Below are 18,581 nucleotides of genomic sequence, written 5' to 3' on the forward strand. Positions count from 1 at the left end.
CAGGACTGCGTTCCTTCTGGAGGATTCAGAGAAGTCTCTTTCCTCACCTTTTCCAAGTTCTAGAAGTTGCCCACATTCATTAGTTCAAGGTCCCTTCCTCCTTCTTCGAGCCAGCAACGTGGCATCTCTGTGACCATCCTTCCATAGACACGTCTCCCTCTGACTCTCCTCTTCTGTCTCCCTCTTCCACTTTTAGGGTCCCTTGTGATTACATTGGACCCCCCTGGATAGTCCAGGAGACTCTCCCCAACACAAGATCAGCTGATTAGCAACCTTAATCCCGCCTGTGACCTTTATTGCCTTTTGTCATGTAACTTAACATATTCACAGGTTGCAGGCATAAGGATGGGGACATCTTTGGGAAGCCATTCTTCTACCTCCCACCCCAGGCAAGTCCCCAGATGTGCCATCCTTCTCCCTTCCAACAGCAGCCTCTCCCCACATGCCCCCAGCCCAATCCCCTTACTCTCCTGGCATTCAATCAGTTAGCTCACTTCCAACCCATGCTCATGGTTAAGGCCGCCCCACTGGCACTGCTGGGTGGCTGTATGGCTTCACCACCAGCATCCCAGATGCCCTCTGATATCTGCTGAGCACTGACCGTGTCCAGCACGGCGCTGTGCCCATTACACAGCTCATCTTGCAGATTCATCCCAGCAACCTGGGAGGGAGGCAGAATCATTCTTAACTCATTTTCCCAATGAGGAAACGGTGGCCCAGAATTTTTTGGCTAAGAACTACATTTCTTGCCTGAGGCCACACAGCCAGCGTGAAGGGTGGCATCAGGATATGAACCCAGACATTGAGCCCAGAGCTTGTACTCCTCCCAGATTTAAATCTCAGCTCCTCTGCCCTCCTGCAAGCCCTTGGACAGATTATCTCACTGATCTCAGCCTCAGGTGCCGCCTATGGAAAAGGCACCTTTGTCACACCAACTTCAGATAGCCATTGAGAGGATTAAATGAGATGGTACATGCAAGCTGTTTAGTGCAGTGCCTGGCTCATAGGAACAGCTTAACTGAGCTATTTTTAACAAGCCTGTGTTTTCTACTGCACATGTGATCCTGTAATAGCCACCATCCTCTCTGACCCTGCTTTGGGGTCATCTGCATTCTCAGAAGATCTAGGCCTCCCTGAGACAGAGATGCCAGCTCAGTCTTTATTTGACACATGACACGTTGAAGTCTGGAGTTGGGCATGGAGCCAGAGGTTCTTCTTGACCCTTAGTCTCATCTTCTTCATGCAAACCGCTTTTCTGCTTCTATTAGAACAGCAGGTTGATCCATGTCATAGTGGGGGCTCTTGGGGCTGGCTCTTTCTCAGATGCAGTAACATCCACATGGTGCCTTGACTTGAGTTTTAGGGGCAAGGGGACGCCTGTATCCATGGACAGGCTTCTAGGGGTCTTTGAACCCTATGAAGACACAGGTGCTGTTTTGCCTGTCTGTGCAGGATTCAGTGGAAGAGAGTCTGCATGACGCTTAGTAAGTTTAGGAATCTTAACTTACTGCTGGAGAACTACCCCATTTGTCCTCCAGAGTCTGCCTTCTCAGGGCATTGCTAATTCCCTTTCCCTTCCACTTTTGGTTTGGATTTACAGAGAATTAAACTGGAATCTATTATTTATTTGCATGAAAAGGGCTGCCGAGTGGATTAATCACATTGATAAGAGCAGTTGGTTGGTTGGAGGTGGTTTCTCAGGCCGTTAACCTTGACCGCTCCTGGAATAATGGGTGGATGGAGATGCATTTGTTTCGTCTACTCTGTGGAAATGTGTATTGTAACAGTGTATGGAGCACTGAGCTGTGTCTGGAGACAGTGGAGCATTTACCAAAACCACAGGGAAGCTTACATTGGGAAAGTTATGACCTCATCTTATTCCAGCAATGCAGCCACCCTGGTCCAGGAAAGACAAGCTTTTGAGAATTAGCAGCACGGGGGTCTGATTATGTATCCCAGGATACACAGGCAGGAACACCCTGCTCTATGTCTCCTCTGGAAATTTCCTCAGGTTGCTGTCAGATGGAGAGGCTACTGAGAAGCAGCAAACTGAGGTTTCCCAGCTTGTCTTCCTGGGAACTAATCAGAAACAAGGCTGGAGAAAGAGAAACGGGGCCGGATTGCAAAGAGCTTTGACATCCATGTATACGAGTTTGAATTTAATCCTATAAATGTGGCCCTACATTGAATGGTCAGTCTGGGGCAATGGCCCAAAAGTCCATGCCAGAAAAAGTTAGAACAGAAATTTCCAACCTGTCGATCCGAATCTACTGCTGGGTCGTAAAGTCAAAACAACAGGTCCAACCATTTAGTGAGCCTGAAACGTGTGCCTGTCCCAGACTGAATATTTACATTTATCAGGTTTACTTGATCCTTAATAATCCTTAACATTTTTCAGTGAAGACCCCTGAGCAAAAGTTACTTAATTTCTCTGTGCCTCAGTCCCTAACAGTAAATGTAAACTAACATTTCCTGTATGCCAGACATTCTTCTAAACAGCTCATGTACCTTAATTCTCATGACTTTATAAGATAGATACAATATATACCCATTTTACAGATGAGAAAAGAAAATGCAGAAAGTTTAAGTAATTGCCCAGGGTTGAGCAGATAGCAGACCAAGGATTTGAACCCAGGCCATCCAGCTCCAGAATCTGTTTTGCTAATCATGGTACCCTCCTGACTCTCTGGATAGTTATCAGGTTCACACATTTCTGTTACCTTCACTGTAACCAGCCCTTGGGTTCCAGTGGGATGGAAAGATGCCAGCGTCCTTCCTTTCACCATTAGTCCTGTTTCCTCCAAAGCCTTGAGAAAGGGAAAAGTTGCCCCTTGTTGGAGAGCATTCTGGAATGCTCTGCTAGGTGCTCCTTTGGCATTTCAACACCCCCACAGATCTCTTGCCTTGTCTCTAGGAGAAAAGGTCGGTGCTGGTCATCTTGTGGATCTTGGCCTTTCTGGCGGGGAACACCCTCTATGTGCTCTACACGTTCAGTTCCCAGCAGCTGTGTAACAGGTGAGCAGGGGAGTCTGACCCCCAGTGGGAAAGTGGGGGGCTTTGTTGGACTCAGAACCCACAGCCCCTTCATTTGAGAACAGTGCAGTAGCTCTAGGTCACATTGTAACTTTTAAATCCTACCCTGTTGTTATATACACATGTGCCTAGAGCAGAATTCTTTAGTAGAAATACAATGCAAGCCACATGTATAATTTTGCATTTTCTAGTAGCCACATAGTGTATGGTGAGGAGGACTGGCCAGTGATGGTCCCTAGTCCAGCATTGAAACTCCAGCCAAGCTTTCAGATCAAGTCCATCTGTTTTAAAAATGGACTTTGAGGAGTGAGCAGTTTCACCACTTTCTGGGGCCACCCAAAGTTGCATAAAAGCAATTAGGGAAGTTAGTTGCAAGGCATCTACATACGTCTCACACACTGCATTAGATGCCTGGCCCAGAAGAACAAGGTCCTGGTGGAGGGTAAAGGAGGTGGACTTTCCCAGAACCTTGGAGGAATTTCCGGCTCATGCCATTCTCCGGGCATGATCACATTCACAGGCTCAGACCTCTGTGCCCTCATCAAACCACGGCTGAGTCAAACTGGCAACACACAAAGAGAAGAGAGTGACTTAGGAGAAAAGCAACAGAGCTGAGCCTCCTTCCTTATTGATGTTAACAGTCTAGAGTGTGTTTGTTAAGTGACACCAACAGCCGTTATCTTATTTTGCTCTCCCAGTGAGCAGGGTATTGCTGTCCTCATTTTACAGGTGAGGAAACTGAGGCTTTGTGAAACCCTTTCTAATGAGCCTTAGTCCTGGTAGGTAACAGAGAGCTTGAATCATCCCAGCATTTGAAGTCTGATGACCAGTGTCAGAGGTTCTTAGTCTTGCCACATACCAGCTTTGTGCCCTTTGGCAAATAATGGAACCTCTTCCAGCCTCCCCTAGTTTCTGCATTTGCGAAACCAGGGACAAGTTAATTTCTGCCTTACCCACCTGAAGGTAATTACCCACCCACAGGCTAATTATTAGAGAGGTCAAATGTTATAATATGTGATAAGTGCTGGGCAAACTGTGAAACACTTGATATGTCATAATCATATCATAATTAATATTATTGTTTTATGATGAATTAGTATACCTATTGGTGGTGATGGCTAATGAGGCAGAAAACTACAATAAAATGTATCCGTCCATTAAAGTTCATAGTGTACATTAGAAATAAGTGGACTTAATGATCAATCTGTGGAAAAACACTTCGGCATCTTTCCGGCTCCAAAAGCCAAAACAAAAAAAAAAGCACTAAGACGATGAACTAAAACCCAGATAGGTGAATTTAACAGATTGGTGTCTCTGAGATAAAATGGAAAGTAGAGGGCAGATTTTTTTTTTTTTTGCAATCAGAGATGCGTTATAGAGAAGCAGGGCATGGAAGTCAGCCAGCCAGCCTGGAATATGCCCAGGGAGGGACAGAGCAGACACAAAGAGGGGAGCTCAGGGCCTCCAGCCTCTCCCTGTATTGTAACGCGGGTGCCACTCAGACTTGGAGACAGGGTATCCCACAGAGACAGGGCTCAGATGTGGAAGAACACCAAAGGTATCATGAGAGATTGCCAAAATAGATCGTTTTCATTGATTTAACCCTACTCTCGCTCTTTAAAGATTTATTTATTATAAATAGAAATTGATTTTTAATAAAATAATTTTTAATTAAAAAACAGACCAATTCATTCCTAGGATGCTGTCATCAGGGAACCTCAGTTTGCATCGTTTTCCACCAGCCCAGCAGAGTATGTGGGAAGTGTTTAGGAAGTAATTCACTCTGGGCCATGTGCACTGTTCCCTGATTTGTCAGGGGACAGGCAGGACTCAGAGTGGCCTTTTCTCAGAGCCTCTAATCCAGCAGGAAGAAAAATGAGGAGACCGCCACAGTTTGGGTGCTGGTTCCAATGCTAGCTCCGCATTCTAGCTGAGATGCCATGGATGGTGACTCCACGTCAGAGTGCTCCAGATTCCTTACCTCAAGATATAGTAATCACAGTGCCTACCACATAGAGCCTTTGGCAAGATGAAATGAGCTAAGACATGTAAAGCGTAGGGCCAGTATGATGTAAAAAGCCAAGATATTATTCATACAAATAACATCCTCCTCCTCAGAGGTGGTGGAAAGCAGTGCTACTCAACATGTGGTCCATGGACTAGGGCCAGTTTGAGAAACGACTTGTTGTCTGTCTCCAGCGAGGGAAGTGCAGAAATTACCTGGTCACGGCTGGGTAAAATGGATTTATGCACTCCGAGTAGCACTGCTGTAGCGTAAGGATTGAGAGCAGTAACTGTAGCCAGGACACCTGGGTTCAAATCCACCACTGTTCCTTCATATTTATGGGACCTTGTGCATGTTACTTTACCTTTTGGTGCCTCTTCTTTCTCATCTGCAAAATGGGTAGATGACAGTGCCTGCCTCGTGGAGATGTTATCGTTGTCACTGCTGCATGGCAGAGTCTGCAGTATGTCTGTTATTGAATCCCATCAATAACACTATGAGGGAGGGAACGATGTCTGACTCCCAGTTCAGTGCTCTTTCTCCGGCTAACATTTACAAGGCTCCCAGAGTGAGTAGAAAGGGCTACCGAGGACTAGTGATCCTCAGTGAGCATCCTGACTCTCTCACTCCTCCCCCAGCCTCATATTCCTGAAGCCCAACCTGGAGACGCTGGACTTCTTTGACCTGCTGTGGATCGTGGGCATCGCAGACTTTGTGCTCAAGTACATCACCATCGCCCTCAAGTGCCTCGTTGTGGCCCTGCCCAAGATCATCCTGGCTGTCAAGTCCAAGGTAGGCACAGGCTGCGGCCCCCATCATGCCAGTCAGGCAGGGGTTTCAGGGCGCCTTCTGGACAAGGAAAGATTGGACTTGGGCAGAGCTGATGTCAGTGCATCAAATGAACAGAGCCTGAGCTAGTAGATCCTGTCACCCACCTCTCGTAATTCCTTGAAGCTGAGCATCATTCTTTATTGTCACCACCCTCCTGTCAAGCCTGTGCTCTCCAAGTGCATTTCCTAAGGTTCATTGTTCTAAGCTGCCCTTGATGCAACTTTCATCTAAATTTCTCCTGAGAAAGGAAAAAAGCACATTGACATGCCCCGGGTTCTGCTTCTCCCAGAGAAAGATGGCTCTCACGGGTTTTGATCCTTTGTGGCTTCTGGGGCATGTTCTATGGAGGGTATCAAGGCTCAGAAGGAAAGAACTCTGTGATCCATGAGTGATGCCTGCCGTGGACACGGGAGGGGACTAGTGGCAATGATTCTTTACAATGTACCTTAAGGAAAGGCCTGCAGCGGGTGTTGGTGTGAGGAGGTCTTGGGGGATAATCATTGTTATTCAGAAGACTGAGCAGTGTGAGGAAAAGACATCATCATTAGATCGGAAAGCTCAGAATTTGTCCCAGGCATTGGTTGAAAGAAGAGCAAATTGGAATTGACCATCCATCTTGACTGACACCTGATCAGATCACTGGCCAGGTGTATAAGAAAAACGCACTCCTGTGTTTCTTCTGTACACACACATGCTCAACAGAGCATGATACCAGACGTGTGGGTTTTCCACACATCATGTAATTCTCTGACACCAGCTGGGTGTCCTACAGTTTAACTCAGTTCTGACACTGTCTACCTCAGGATAGTATCAGATTCCACAGGAGAAGGGCTCAGTCCCACAAGACTGCCCCTCACTTCAGATGCCGGTCACAAGCCTCAGGTTGTCACCTGTGCTTCTGACCAACCGGCTACAAATCAGGGTTCCCACGACTCCCTCCTTGGGTTCAGTCACTTCTAGCTACCCTGAACCTTTTCCTTCATAGCACTTGTGACACTTCACTGAAGGCAGGAGACGTGAATCCAGGCGTGTGAGGAAGCTGGCTCCACACTGGCTGCCTGGAATAGTAATGGCTCGCAATTATTGAGCACCGACTGTGTACCTGAGACTTCATGCATGAATTACTTTGTGTAGCCTCTTGCTATTCCTCTCAGGGTGGTGCTGTTACTCTCACAGATGAGGAGGAGACAGGAGGTTGAACAGTCAGGCAGCTGTTAGGTGGTAGAGCTGGGACTCCAGCCCAAGCTCTGCCTCAAAGTGAGTATAGGAGAAAGATAAGGAAAACAAGCAGAGAATGGTTACTCATTGCCTAGTGCATTCTGGTTCTTGCTAGATTCTTTCCCATGTCTTGACTCATATAAGTCTCTCAACACCTCTCTGAGTGAGAGAGAGATTACTATCACCACTTTCTAGACGAAAAGCTGAGTACAGTCATCCCTCAGTATCTGTGAGGAATTGGTTCCAAGCTCTTCCTCGGATACCAGAATCTGCGGACACTCAAGTCCCTTACAGTTGGCCCTCCGTAGCTGCAGTTCTGCATCCTCGAATTTTCTCTGTGAGGTTGGTTGTATCCACAGATGAGGAACTCGCAGGTACAGAGGGCCCACTGTGTTCTTTTCCTGTGGCTGCTGCAATAAATAACCACACACCTGGGGCTGAAAACAATAGAAATTTGTTCTCTCACAGTCTTGGAGGTCAGAAGTCCAAAATCAATGTCACTGAAACAAAATCTAGGTGTTGGGGGCGGGAGGTGCTTGATGTTAAGGGAGGACCCTTCCTTGCCTCTTGCAGCTTCTGGTGGCGCCAGCATTCCTTAGCTCCGGGCAGCATCACTGCAGTCTCTGCCTCCAGGGTCACCTGGCCTCTGCTGTGTGTAACGTCTCCCACTACCTGCCTCATACGGATACGTGTAACTGCATTTGGGGCCCACCCAGACAATACCCTCCCCATGCCAAGAGCCTTAACTTTTCAAATACCCTTTCTCTAGATATGGTCACATTCACAGCTTCCAGGGATTGGGACCTTATATCTTGGGTGGCTATTTTTTCACTTACCCTACCCTGAGGCTGAAAGAGGGGTGAGATATTTTGTCCAAAAAAACACCCAGCTGATCAGTTATAGAATCAATTCACGTCTTCCAACTCCCGAGGCCATGGCCACATCAGGAGATCATCTGCCCAGCACTGAATGGATGTCGGAATTCCTGGACCATTCCTAACCCTGCTGCCACTTTCCAGCCATGGGGCCTTGGGTGAATCACTACTTGTGCCTGAACATGTTTCTTCCTTTAGAAAATTGAGATGTTTACAAAACCTTGCTTGAGATGCTGCAGACATAAGAGACTTAATGTATGTGGATGAAATGAGGGGTGGGTTGTCATTGCCTGGAGAGGAAGCAGGTGAGGCTTTGCAGCCCACCTGCCTGTCCAGCATCCTTACTCTTCCTCTCACTCTCTCCTGACCCCCTTCTCTCTGTTCCCTGTGCTTCAGCCAGACCCTTCTTCTTTCATTTCATCCCATACACCAACTAGTCCCAATCTAACATGTGGTAGATGTTCTTATCCCATTTTCCAGATGAGAAAACTGAGGCACTGAGACTCTGAGTAACTAACCTGTACAGCTTCCAGAGTTGGCTGTGTGCTGCCCTTGTGCCTCAAAGGCCCTTTTCCTTTCTTGTGTCTTAACCAACTCCTGCTCCTCCTGCAGATCACAGCCTCGTAGAAACCTCCCTTGCCGCTTCAGGAGAGGGATGGTGCCCCTACTGGAGACTCTCATAGCACCCTATACTCCCCCTGTTCCAGCACTCACCACCCTGACTGTAATTGCTTGTTTAATTGTCTGCCTGCTCTGCTTGACCGTGACCTCTGTGCCAGCAGGAAATGAATGCATCTGGTTTCTTTGGTGATGCATCATTAGCATCTGATATGCACTCGGAAGCGTTCATTGTACGTATGTGTGTGTATTTCGGTGGGTGGCTGGATGAATTGGATGGCTAGATGGGAAAGTTGGTGGATATCTGGACAGATGGATAGTCAGGTGATCATGTGGCTAGATGGATGGGTAGATGGATGGATGGATGGATACTTAGATGTTGGATGGATATTTGGGTGGGTGGATGGATGGATATTTAGATAGATGTTGGATGGATATTTGGATGGATGGATGGATGGATGGATGGATATTTAGATGGATGGGTGGATATTCAGATGGATATTTAGAAGGATGGACAGACAGCCAGGTGGGTAGATGGACGGGTAAGTTTATGTGTTAACACTCTAGCCAGCTACACTAACTCTCATCATCTCCTCTTGTAACCGCAATGAGAGCTTAGATTCCACTGTCAGCTCAGCTCAAACCTCTCGTATTTGGTAGGTGTCCAGACACCTCTGTCATGAAGACACCAAAATCTGCAAGGCAAAGTAGTACTCACATCCCTCTTCTAGAAAGGAACATGCAAGGACCTTCAAAAAAATGTGGTAACCAGACCAATAGTAACAAATACAAGTAAATATTGCTGAGCAATTATCAGGAGTCAGGCAGTGTGTAAAGCAGCGCCATTTGTTCAAGAAATAGTTGCTAAATGCCAGCTGGGTGTCAGGCACTGTTCTAGGCACAGGCATACATCAGTATCAAAGTACAAAGTAAACAAAAATCCACATACTCATGGAGTTTATAGTCTACTGAAGACATTGTCTTGTTTAATCTTAATCCTAGGAGGCAGATACTGTTGATATCTCTTTGCACAGAGCAGAAACTGAGTTAAATAACCTGCCAGAGATTGCAAACCTCAGAGGAACAACGCTGATGGCAATAGGAGCAGCTAGTGTGGAGTCAGCCCTTCATGTGGGCCAGGCCCTGCTCTAACCCATTTCCTCTGACATCTGTCCGACAAGACAAGTGGTGGTGTTTTGTAGGTTTTTTAAAAATTGAGGTAAAATTCACATAACGTAAAATTCACCAGCAATCATTCTAAAGTATACTTTCAGTGGCATTCAGTACGTTTACAGTGTTGTGCAGCCATCGCCTCTGTCTAGTCTTAAGAGATTTTCATCACCCTAGAAGGAAACCCCATACCCATTCAGTCACTCCCCCTTCCCTCTGACAACCACCAATCTGCTTTCTATCTCTATGGAGTTACCTATGCTGGGCATTTCATATAAATGGAATCATAGATTGTGTGACCTTTTGTGTCTGGCTTATTTCACTTAGCGTCATATTTTCAAGATTTATCCACATCGTAGCAGGTATCAGCACTTCATTCCTTTTTATGGCTGAATAATACTCCATTGTGCAGATAGGCCACCATTTGTTTATCCATTCATCCATTGATGAACATTTGGACTGCTTCCCTTTGGCTACTGGGAATAGCAGTACTTTGAACATTTGTGTACAAGTATCTGTTTGAATACAGTTTTTCTGGGTAAATACTTAGGAGTGGGATGGCAGGGTCATACGGTAATTCTGTGTTTAACTTTTTGTGGAACCACCAAACTGTTTCCCACAGCAGCTACACCATTTTACATTCCCAGCAGGTATTGGTTTTATTCCTGTTTTCCAGAGGAAAAAACAAACGCAGTGAGAGGTTAAGAAGTAGCCCAAGGTCACACAGCTTATAAGTGGCTGTGTGGGGATTTGAACTCAGGCATTCTGATGCCAGAACCCATGCTCTGAGTTACTAACCCACACGCCTTCCCATGGAAGTTCTCTGGATTTGCTCGGGAAATTCCTCAGAGTTGACTGAGGAACGATGTCCACATGCACCATCTCTCTATAAAATCCCCCCAAGTTCAGGCAATGGCTACCTCACTTTCTTCTGCTTCGACAGGCCCTGCTGGGGGCGGGGATGGGATGCAGCACCCCTTCCCTGCGTCGCCGAGGTGTGGGCGACAGTTATTAATGCCTCCCTGGCAACTGTCCAGCTCCCTTTTTCTGATTATTATTATTTTATTCAGCGAGATTAATGTGCCAGGTCAGAGCATAATCCAGCCTGTAAAGCGTGATGTGAAGAGTCTCCTCAAGATAAATTGCAGGCTTGGAAAAGGTTCACAGCCTTTCCTTGCCTATCTGAGTGCTCTCCTGAATGCTCATCAATCCTTGTCTGGGCAGAAGAAAAGGACGGGTCTTCATTTGCAGCTGGTGGGGGGAGGGGGGAGAGGAGCACATCTGTCAGGGACCCCTAATGGCTCACAGCACAGATGCTCTTTCCTGCGTCTCCATGCCGTCCACTGAGAGGGTGGGTTGGTTTTTAATATTATAATCACGATATTGGACGGGCTTCGGGTATTTGGGTTTGTTTGATGGCCCCACAGTCCCTGATGTATGAGGCTGGGTGAGCCGCTGATTCCCACGTGCCTCTGGACACCAGAGGGTGTGTCCGGGATCTTCTCACACCTGGCCCTCCCAGGACAGCCATGCTCATTGGCCGGCCCAAAAGGGGGATGGGGTTAACGATGGTGACCGCCCATTTGTAACCTCAGGCCCAAACTATCACACTGGCCGGCTATCTAGAGTGGCCACGTATCATCATAAATCCAGGTAGCTTCTACAACGCATACATCTTGGCCCTGCCTGATGAGGCTCCTCCCCACCTCTCAGACCTCCTCACCCAGGACCCTCTCCTCTCCCTGGCTCCCCCTGGACCAGCCAGCACTTTCCTTCTCAGGCCCTTTGCACTTACCCTTCCCTCTGCCTGGGGAGGTTTTTCCCTATGTACCCGTGGCTGTCCCCTTCCCATCGTTCAAGTGTCACTTCCTCTGAGGCTCTGTCACCTCCCTGACCACCCTTTTCAGAGTGATGGTCCCCAATATGCATATCCCATCACCATTTTATTTCCCTCCTAGTGTGCACCAGTATCTGAAATGGTCGGATTGTCTTGTGTTTATTTTCTGTCCCCACTACTCGTGAGACTGAGGACCATTAGGTCTGTCTTGAGGCACAGGAAATGCACCATAGATATGATGAAGAGCCTCCTGTTAGTGACCTGCTGGGGACTAAAAGCAGGCCTGCTGCTGCCCCCCCACGTAGAGTTCTCCTCAGCCACCTCCTCTTCATCTCGTCAGTCCCATTGACAAGACGTTATTAGGGACTTATTCGCTTACAGAGGCAGTGCTGGACCCTGAGAATATGCAAATGAGTGAGATGCCCTCCTCACCTTTGTGCACTCCCTTATTCTCTGCGAGTGAAACTTGTTTTTGTATTAACCTAACCTGAACCTAGTTAAGAAAACAGATTTTCTTGTCCCGGAAAATTTTCTTCACACTTGACCTCCTAGCATGAACAGTACTAATAATTGAAAACTTGACTTGTCCACATTGCTCCTTCCTTTTGTTAAAATGAAATCCTCTTGGCCTGAGTCTAAAAGTGTACTGTCCAGTATGACAGCCACGAGCCCCAGGTGACTATTTACATTTAAATTAATTAAATTTAAAATTCAGCCTCTCAGTTGCACCGCTCGATAGCCACACTGTTGGGCAAAGCAGACGTGGAACATTCCAGTGGGCAACATTGTTCTAGAATATTCTTAGGGCACAGTTTATTCAACCTCTCACTAGCATAGGTAGCAGGCAGCTGCCATTCTGCCCATTTCTCAGATGGAGAAATATAAAAGCAGGTACTTCTCTAAAAGCTCTTGGCAGGGGGTGTGTCATGAGTAAACATCACACAGCAGGAAGAACATTGGCCTTGGGTCAGCAAAACCGGCTTCAAATCCTGGTTCCTGGACTTATTACCTATGTGACCTTATTACCTAGGTGACCTCACTCTTTGGAACGCTCAGCTTCCTCATCTCTGAAAGGGTCATTTTTATCCCATTAAGGTTATCAAAAGGTAGAAGGCAGGGTATCCAGTTGCTGGGTGGTTACTAGGGCTAGCTGTGTCAGAAACAAGGAAAAGTTTAGTTGAACTGTTCTCTCTAAAGAACACAGCATGTGACCAACTTCCTGTCTTTTCCCATAAGAACAGGAAGAAGGAAGCCCTTCTCATGTCTGAAATCATCTTAGCTGACTCCTAGTGCGGCCTGCATAGCCAGCCCCTGGATGAGAGGTTTCCACAGGGTGAGATTCCATGAGCTTTCAGCCCTGGTGGTTTGTCTCTAAGTACAGGGGAGGGCAGACAAGAGCAAGAAAGGTGGTTTTCTTGGATGTAAGAGCCGAGAGGATTCATGAGGCTTTTTGTGCCATTAAAATCCCTCTAATTTTGTGGGCCCTGAACCCAGCACTTCTGTTCTCAAAGTGGCTTCCCATTGATTGAGTCGTCTTCCCTCCTGGGAGTCAGTCACTCCTCTCTCTCTCCCCTCCCCTCCTGAGCACACATGGGACTCCACCAGGGCAGGTCTGGGTTTCCTAGGTCTCAGCTGTGGTTCTCACAGTATACCATTCTGTGTATAAAAGTGCAGAACTTCTGGAAGAGCCGGTTGTACTTGCCCCAGCTTCCCACACAGCAGGGCTAGAAGGGGTTAAAGCAGTGGTTCCCAAGTAGGGGGACATTTGGCCATTTCTGGAGACATTTTTGATTGTCATAACGGGGTAGGGGGGTTGCTATTGGTATTTAGTGGGTAGAGACCAGTAATGCTGCTAAACATCCTACAGTGCACAGGACAGCCCCCTGAGACTAAGAATTATCCAGTCCCAAATGTCAGTAGTGCCAAGGTTGAGAAACCCTGGGTTAAATATTCATTTTATGGGCTGAATTGTGTCCCCTGCCAAAATTCATATGTTGAAGCCCTAACCCCTAGTACATCAGAATGTGGCTGTATTTGGAGAAAGGGTCTTTAAACAGGTAATCAAATTAAAATGAACACATTAAGGTGGGCCCTAATCTAATATGACCGGTGTCCTTATGAAAAGGAAATTAGGACACAGACACACGCAGGGAAGACCACATAAAGACAGAGGGAGATGACAGTTATCTGTAAGCCAAGGAGCAAGGCGTGGAGCAGATCTTTCCCTTATGGTTCTCAGAAGCAACCAACCCTGCTTACACCCTGTTCTCAGACTGCTAGTCTCCAGAACCGTAAGAAAATTAATTTCTGTTGTATAAGCACCCCAGTCTGTGGTACTCTGTTAGGGTAGCCCTAGCAAATTAATATACCTACAGACCAGTTTACCTAAAGTTCTGAGCCCTTTGAGAGTGTTTTTTTCATCAACTGAGATGTCTTCCAACTTTTCCCCATTCCTCTCATTATTGAGGATACTTCATTTTTTTAAATGGGTTATATAATCACAGGGTTCAGAAGTAAAAACATCAAAAACAGTATATAGTAAAAAGCCTCCTTCCATGTCCTGCCCCCAGACACCCATTTCCCCTCCTGGGAAACAATCATATCATCCTTGAATCTTTTCATAGCTACTATGCACATATACAAGCAGACTCATGTATATGTTCTTCCTACTCATCTTTATATAGTCAAACAGTAATATTCTTTTTCTATTTATTTATTTATGCATGCATGCCTGCCTGCCTGCCTGCCTGCATTGGGTCTTCATTGCTGCGCCCAGGCTTTCTCTAGTTGTGGCGACTAGGGGCTACTCTTCATTTTAGTGCACGGGCTTCTCAGTGGGTGGCTTCTCTTGTTTCAGAACCCAGGCTCTAGGCTCGTGGGCTTCAGTAGTTGTGGCACATGCACGGGCTTAGTTGCTCCGCGGCACGTGGGATCTTCCCAGACCAGGACTCGAACCCATGTCCCCTGCATTGGCAGGCGGATTGTTAACCACTGCACCACCAGGGAAGTCCCCCAAACAGTAATATTCTATACACAGCTCCCACCTTGCTTTTTTTTTTTAAAACTTAACCATCTATGTTAGAGATTGTTGCAGACAAATACATATGGAAAACACAGCATAATGGTAAAAAGACAGACTGCCTGGGTTCAACTCCTGTTGAACACTGAAAAACACTTTGCCATTTACCAGCTGTGTCACGCTGCAGGCTCCTTCACCCCTGCGGGCTTTCACTTCCTCGTCTGTAAAATGAGATCATAGTAGTACCTACCCATGTTAGTTTTCAATTGCTGGCTATCAAATTACCACCAACTCAGTGGCTGAAAAACACAGCCATTTATTAGTTCACAGTTCTGTAGGTCAAAAGCCAGGTGAGCTTGACTGTGTTCTCCGAGTGGGTCATGTAAGGTCAAAATCAGAGTGTCGGCCACACTGGGCTCCTATCAGAGGTTTTGGAGGAGAACCGACTTCCAGGTTTATTCAGGCTATTGGCAGAATTCAGTTCCGTGTGGTTGTAGGACTGAGATCTCCATTTTCTTGCTGGCTGTTGGCTGGGAGTCACTCTCAACTCCCAGAAACCACATTCTGATCTGTTCACGTGGCCTCCTCTGTCTTCAAGCCAGAATGGAATCCTTCATGTGCTTCACACCTCTCTGACTTCCACTTTTGCTTTTAAAGGACTCGTGTGATTAGATTAGACCCACAGGATAATCACTCTCTAGGACCCCGCTTAACCTCACTGGGCCTCAGTATCCCCATCTTTAAAATGGGAATATCAAGACTTACCTCACAACGCTGTTGTGAGGATTAATTAAGATAACACAGGTTAAGTGATGGCTGGTTAGTTTGTTTTTTTTTCAGTATAGTTGATGTACAATATTGTGTTAGTTTCAGGTGTACAGCAAAGTGATTTGGTTATACATATATGTATACATCCATTTTTTATTCTTTTCCGTTATAGTTTCTTACAAGATATTGAAAATAGCTCCCTGTGCTATACAGTAAATCCTTGTTGTTTATTAGTTACTATTAGTCTGAAGAAAGTAGAAAGCATTTGTAGTTATCCATTTATAGTTTAAGTTGAGTAAGAAAGTCAGAATGTAACCAAAATTAGATGGAAAAAAATACCATTTACTAAACTACGATTCTGGGGCCTTAGGGAGATGTTAATAGGCATTCTATTAAAAGGTGTTCCATGGTCAGATGACTTTGGGAAATGCTTTAAACATTATCCCCCATTGCACACAGTAAAGGCTCTGAGAAGTCCTGCAGCCAAGAAAATTGTTTCACTTTGTTTTCCCTGACATTTTTCCAACTTATTAACCATGGAACCTTGTTGTAAGGAGCACAATATGCTGCAAAACCTCATTTAGAGATTGGCAGACTACAACCTGTGGACCCAGTATTCATTTTTGTAAATATTTATTGGAACATGGTCATGTTCATTCATGTATTGTCTGTGGCTGCTTTGATGCTACGATGGCAGGGTTGAGTAGTGGTGAGCATCTCTGTGACCCACAAAGCCTAATGTATTTACTGCCTGGCTCTTTATGAAAAATGTTGCTAACCCTGGCCAAGAGTTTGAATTCATTTGCACTCCTAATTCCTTCTAGTTCAGTCTTTGCAGGGGAGTTTTGTCTAAGTGGGGAACTCAATATTCTGCAGCACACAGACGTTTTGGGAAATAGAAGACCCCAGGGAGTGAAATGTGGCCAGGAGTCTGTGCTGGAAACCATCAGAAGTGAGTCTGGCCAAATGTCAGTTTTGAGGACTTAACTGTTTGAAATCACCAGGCTAATTTTAGTTTTACTCCAAGATGGCAGGTACTCACACTCAACCCTAGGGTTTATTCTTTCTTTGCTCTGCTTGATGTTTGTAGCTCAGGTGCCCGCTAATCCCTAGAGCAGTGCTGAATCCAGAGATGGCAAACACCCTAGGAGCTACCATTTGCCAGCATGTTCCTGTGTCAGGCATCACTAATCAATCATGCCCCTGCTTCATGCAGATTCAGCTTTCTCAACACAGCAATCCAGATAGCCTCTACCAATCAATGTCAGCACAAAAGATGAAGCCTAAGCCTTTACCTTCAGTTCTTCCTTGTTAAAAAGAATGGAACATTCTGACCTCTGCAGAGCTCTGTGGCCTCTCAGCTGTTTGGATGAGGCCCACCAAGATTATTGAGGATAATCTTCTTTACTTAAAGTCAGCTGATTGTAGATGTCTCTCAGATTTACAAAATACCTTCACAGCAACATCTAGGTTGGTGTTTGATTGCATAACTGGATTCCGTAGCCTAAATTGAAACATAAAACTAACCATCACAATCCCCCATGAAGCAAGATATCAACTTTGGGGCTGGGGCCAATGCTTTATTGTGTTAAGGAAGTATCCATAAAGTCCAATTTATTGAAATTGTAAAAGTAAAAAGTGGTTGTTGAATTTGATCAAAAATCACTTGATTTTTCTCCTTAGATCTGTTAATATGAAAAATAGCACTAGTAGATTTCCTATTAAGCTGTGCATTCTTGGAACAAACCCCACATGGTCATAACATATTATCTTTTTGATAATGCTTCTGGATTCTGAATGCTACCATTCTCCTTAGGATTGTTGCATCAGCTGTCATGAGTGTTCCTCTCCCTTTTTTGGTGACTTCCTGGAAATTGCTCCCATCACTTTCACCTACATCTCATTGGCCACCACTCAGTCACAATCACTGCATGGGAGCTGGGTAGCATCTTCTTACAGCTGTGTGCCAGGGACCTAAGCAAAAATCAGGATTCTTGTTTTGAAGGAGGTAGGGGAGAATGGACCTTGGGAGGCACCAGCACGCTCTGTCCCGGGATGATTGTCCCTGGTTTGTAGATAAGAGACCTGACACTCAGCAAGGTGTGTTCACTTACCCAGGGTCAGGGCTATGGCTGAAGCCTAGGTCTTAATGCCAGGGGAGATACCCCAGGGACCAACAATAATAACATAATCAATATTCTGTGATTATAAGACATAGCAATAACAAATAGCCAGCGTGCCTAGTACTGTTCTACATGCTTCATAAACTAACTCAATCATCACAACAACCCTATGAGGAAGGTACTTATTACTCCCAATTTGCAGATGAGGAAACTGAGGCACAGAGAGGGTAAGTGACTTGCCAAGGGCACATAGCTGGTGAGTGGCAGGGCTGGAATTTGAACTTGGGCGGTCTCGTTCCAGAACCCCCACTCTTAACCACTACCCAGTCCTCTCCTTTCTGCCTATCTTTCCCCACCCCTGCCCTCCTGACTCAGTTACCCCTGCACAAATGTCCATGCTTTGTGCGGCCGAGGAACAGCCAGAATCGCTCCCCACTGATCAAGTGCCAGAGGCCCCCCTCTGGTCCATAACCTCCTCCCTCAGCTGCCCTGACCCCCCTTTGTCTCAGAGGCCTGCACATCATTTTTTGTTGTTGTTTTGTTTTTTTCCCTTCCCTCCGTTCCCTGGGAGACTCTCGAGGACTACATTCTGCCTCCAAGGGACACAGTAGGGACAGGGCCCGAGCGGGCACCTGGGATTTCCCGCACCCTAGCCTCTGCCCCTGAGACAGAGGGGAGTCTTGTGCATTATTTATTTATTTATCCAGTCCTGCTCGGTTCCACACCCCCCAAGCTGTTGTTCCCCACTGGGGAAGATGAAAAATGGCTTCAGACAATGGAGGACAAGGCTTGCCACATGGCCCCCGCAGTTTAATTTCCTTTAATTCATTTTATATTGAACCAAATGATACTGTTTGTTTTTAATGGCAAACACTCAGCACAGAGGAGGGGCGACCAGGCCTCCTCCTTGGGAAATTAGGAACACAGCTGCTATTTAAACTCTCCTTCACCCGCCCCCCCAACACTGGGCCTTTGGCAGTCACTTCTCAGGTTGAAAGATGATACCTTTCACCAGCTCAGATATGGAGGGAGCTGCATATGGAGGGAGCTGGCGCAGCTCCCCACCCCCGCTGTAGTCAGCCTG

At 46.3% G+C, this 18,581-nt stretch overlaps 1 protein-coding gene across 1 annotated transcript in view; it reads left to right on the forward strand.

The window, feature by feature from the left end:
• The window catches only part of RNFT2 (ring finger protein, transmembrane 2), a 57,335-nt gene that overhangs the window by 9,393 nt on the left and 29,361 nt on the right, over positions 1–18,581 (forward strand). Inside the window, exons 6-7 of the mRNA XM_057743795.1 lie at positions 2,915–3,015; positions 5,677–5,830. Of these exons, the coding sequence (XP_057599778.1) occupies positions 2,915–3,015; positions 5,677–5,830 (255 nt within the window). The remainder of the gene's footprint in view (positions 1–2,914; positions 3,016–5,676; positions 5,831–18,581) is intronic.

The sequence above is a fragment of the Hippopotamus amphibius genome, chromosome 8, assembly GCF_030028045.1.
Source record: "Hippopotamus amphibius kiboko isolate mHipAmp2 chromosome 8, mHipAmp2.hap2, whole genome shotgun sequence".
Lineage (NCBI taxonomy): Eukaryota > Metazoa > Chordata > Mammalia > Artiodactyla > Hippopotamidae > Hippopotamus > Hippopotamus amphibius.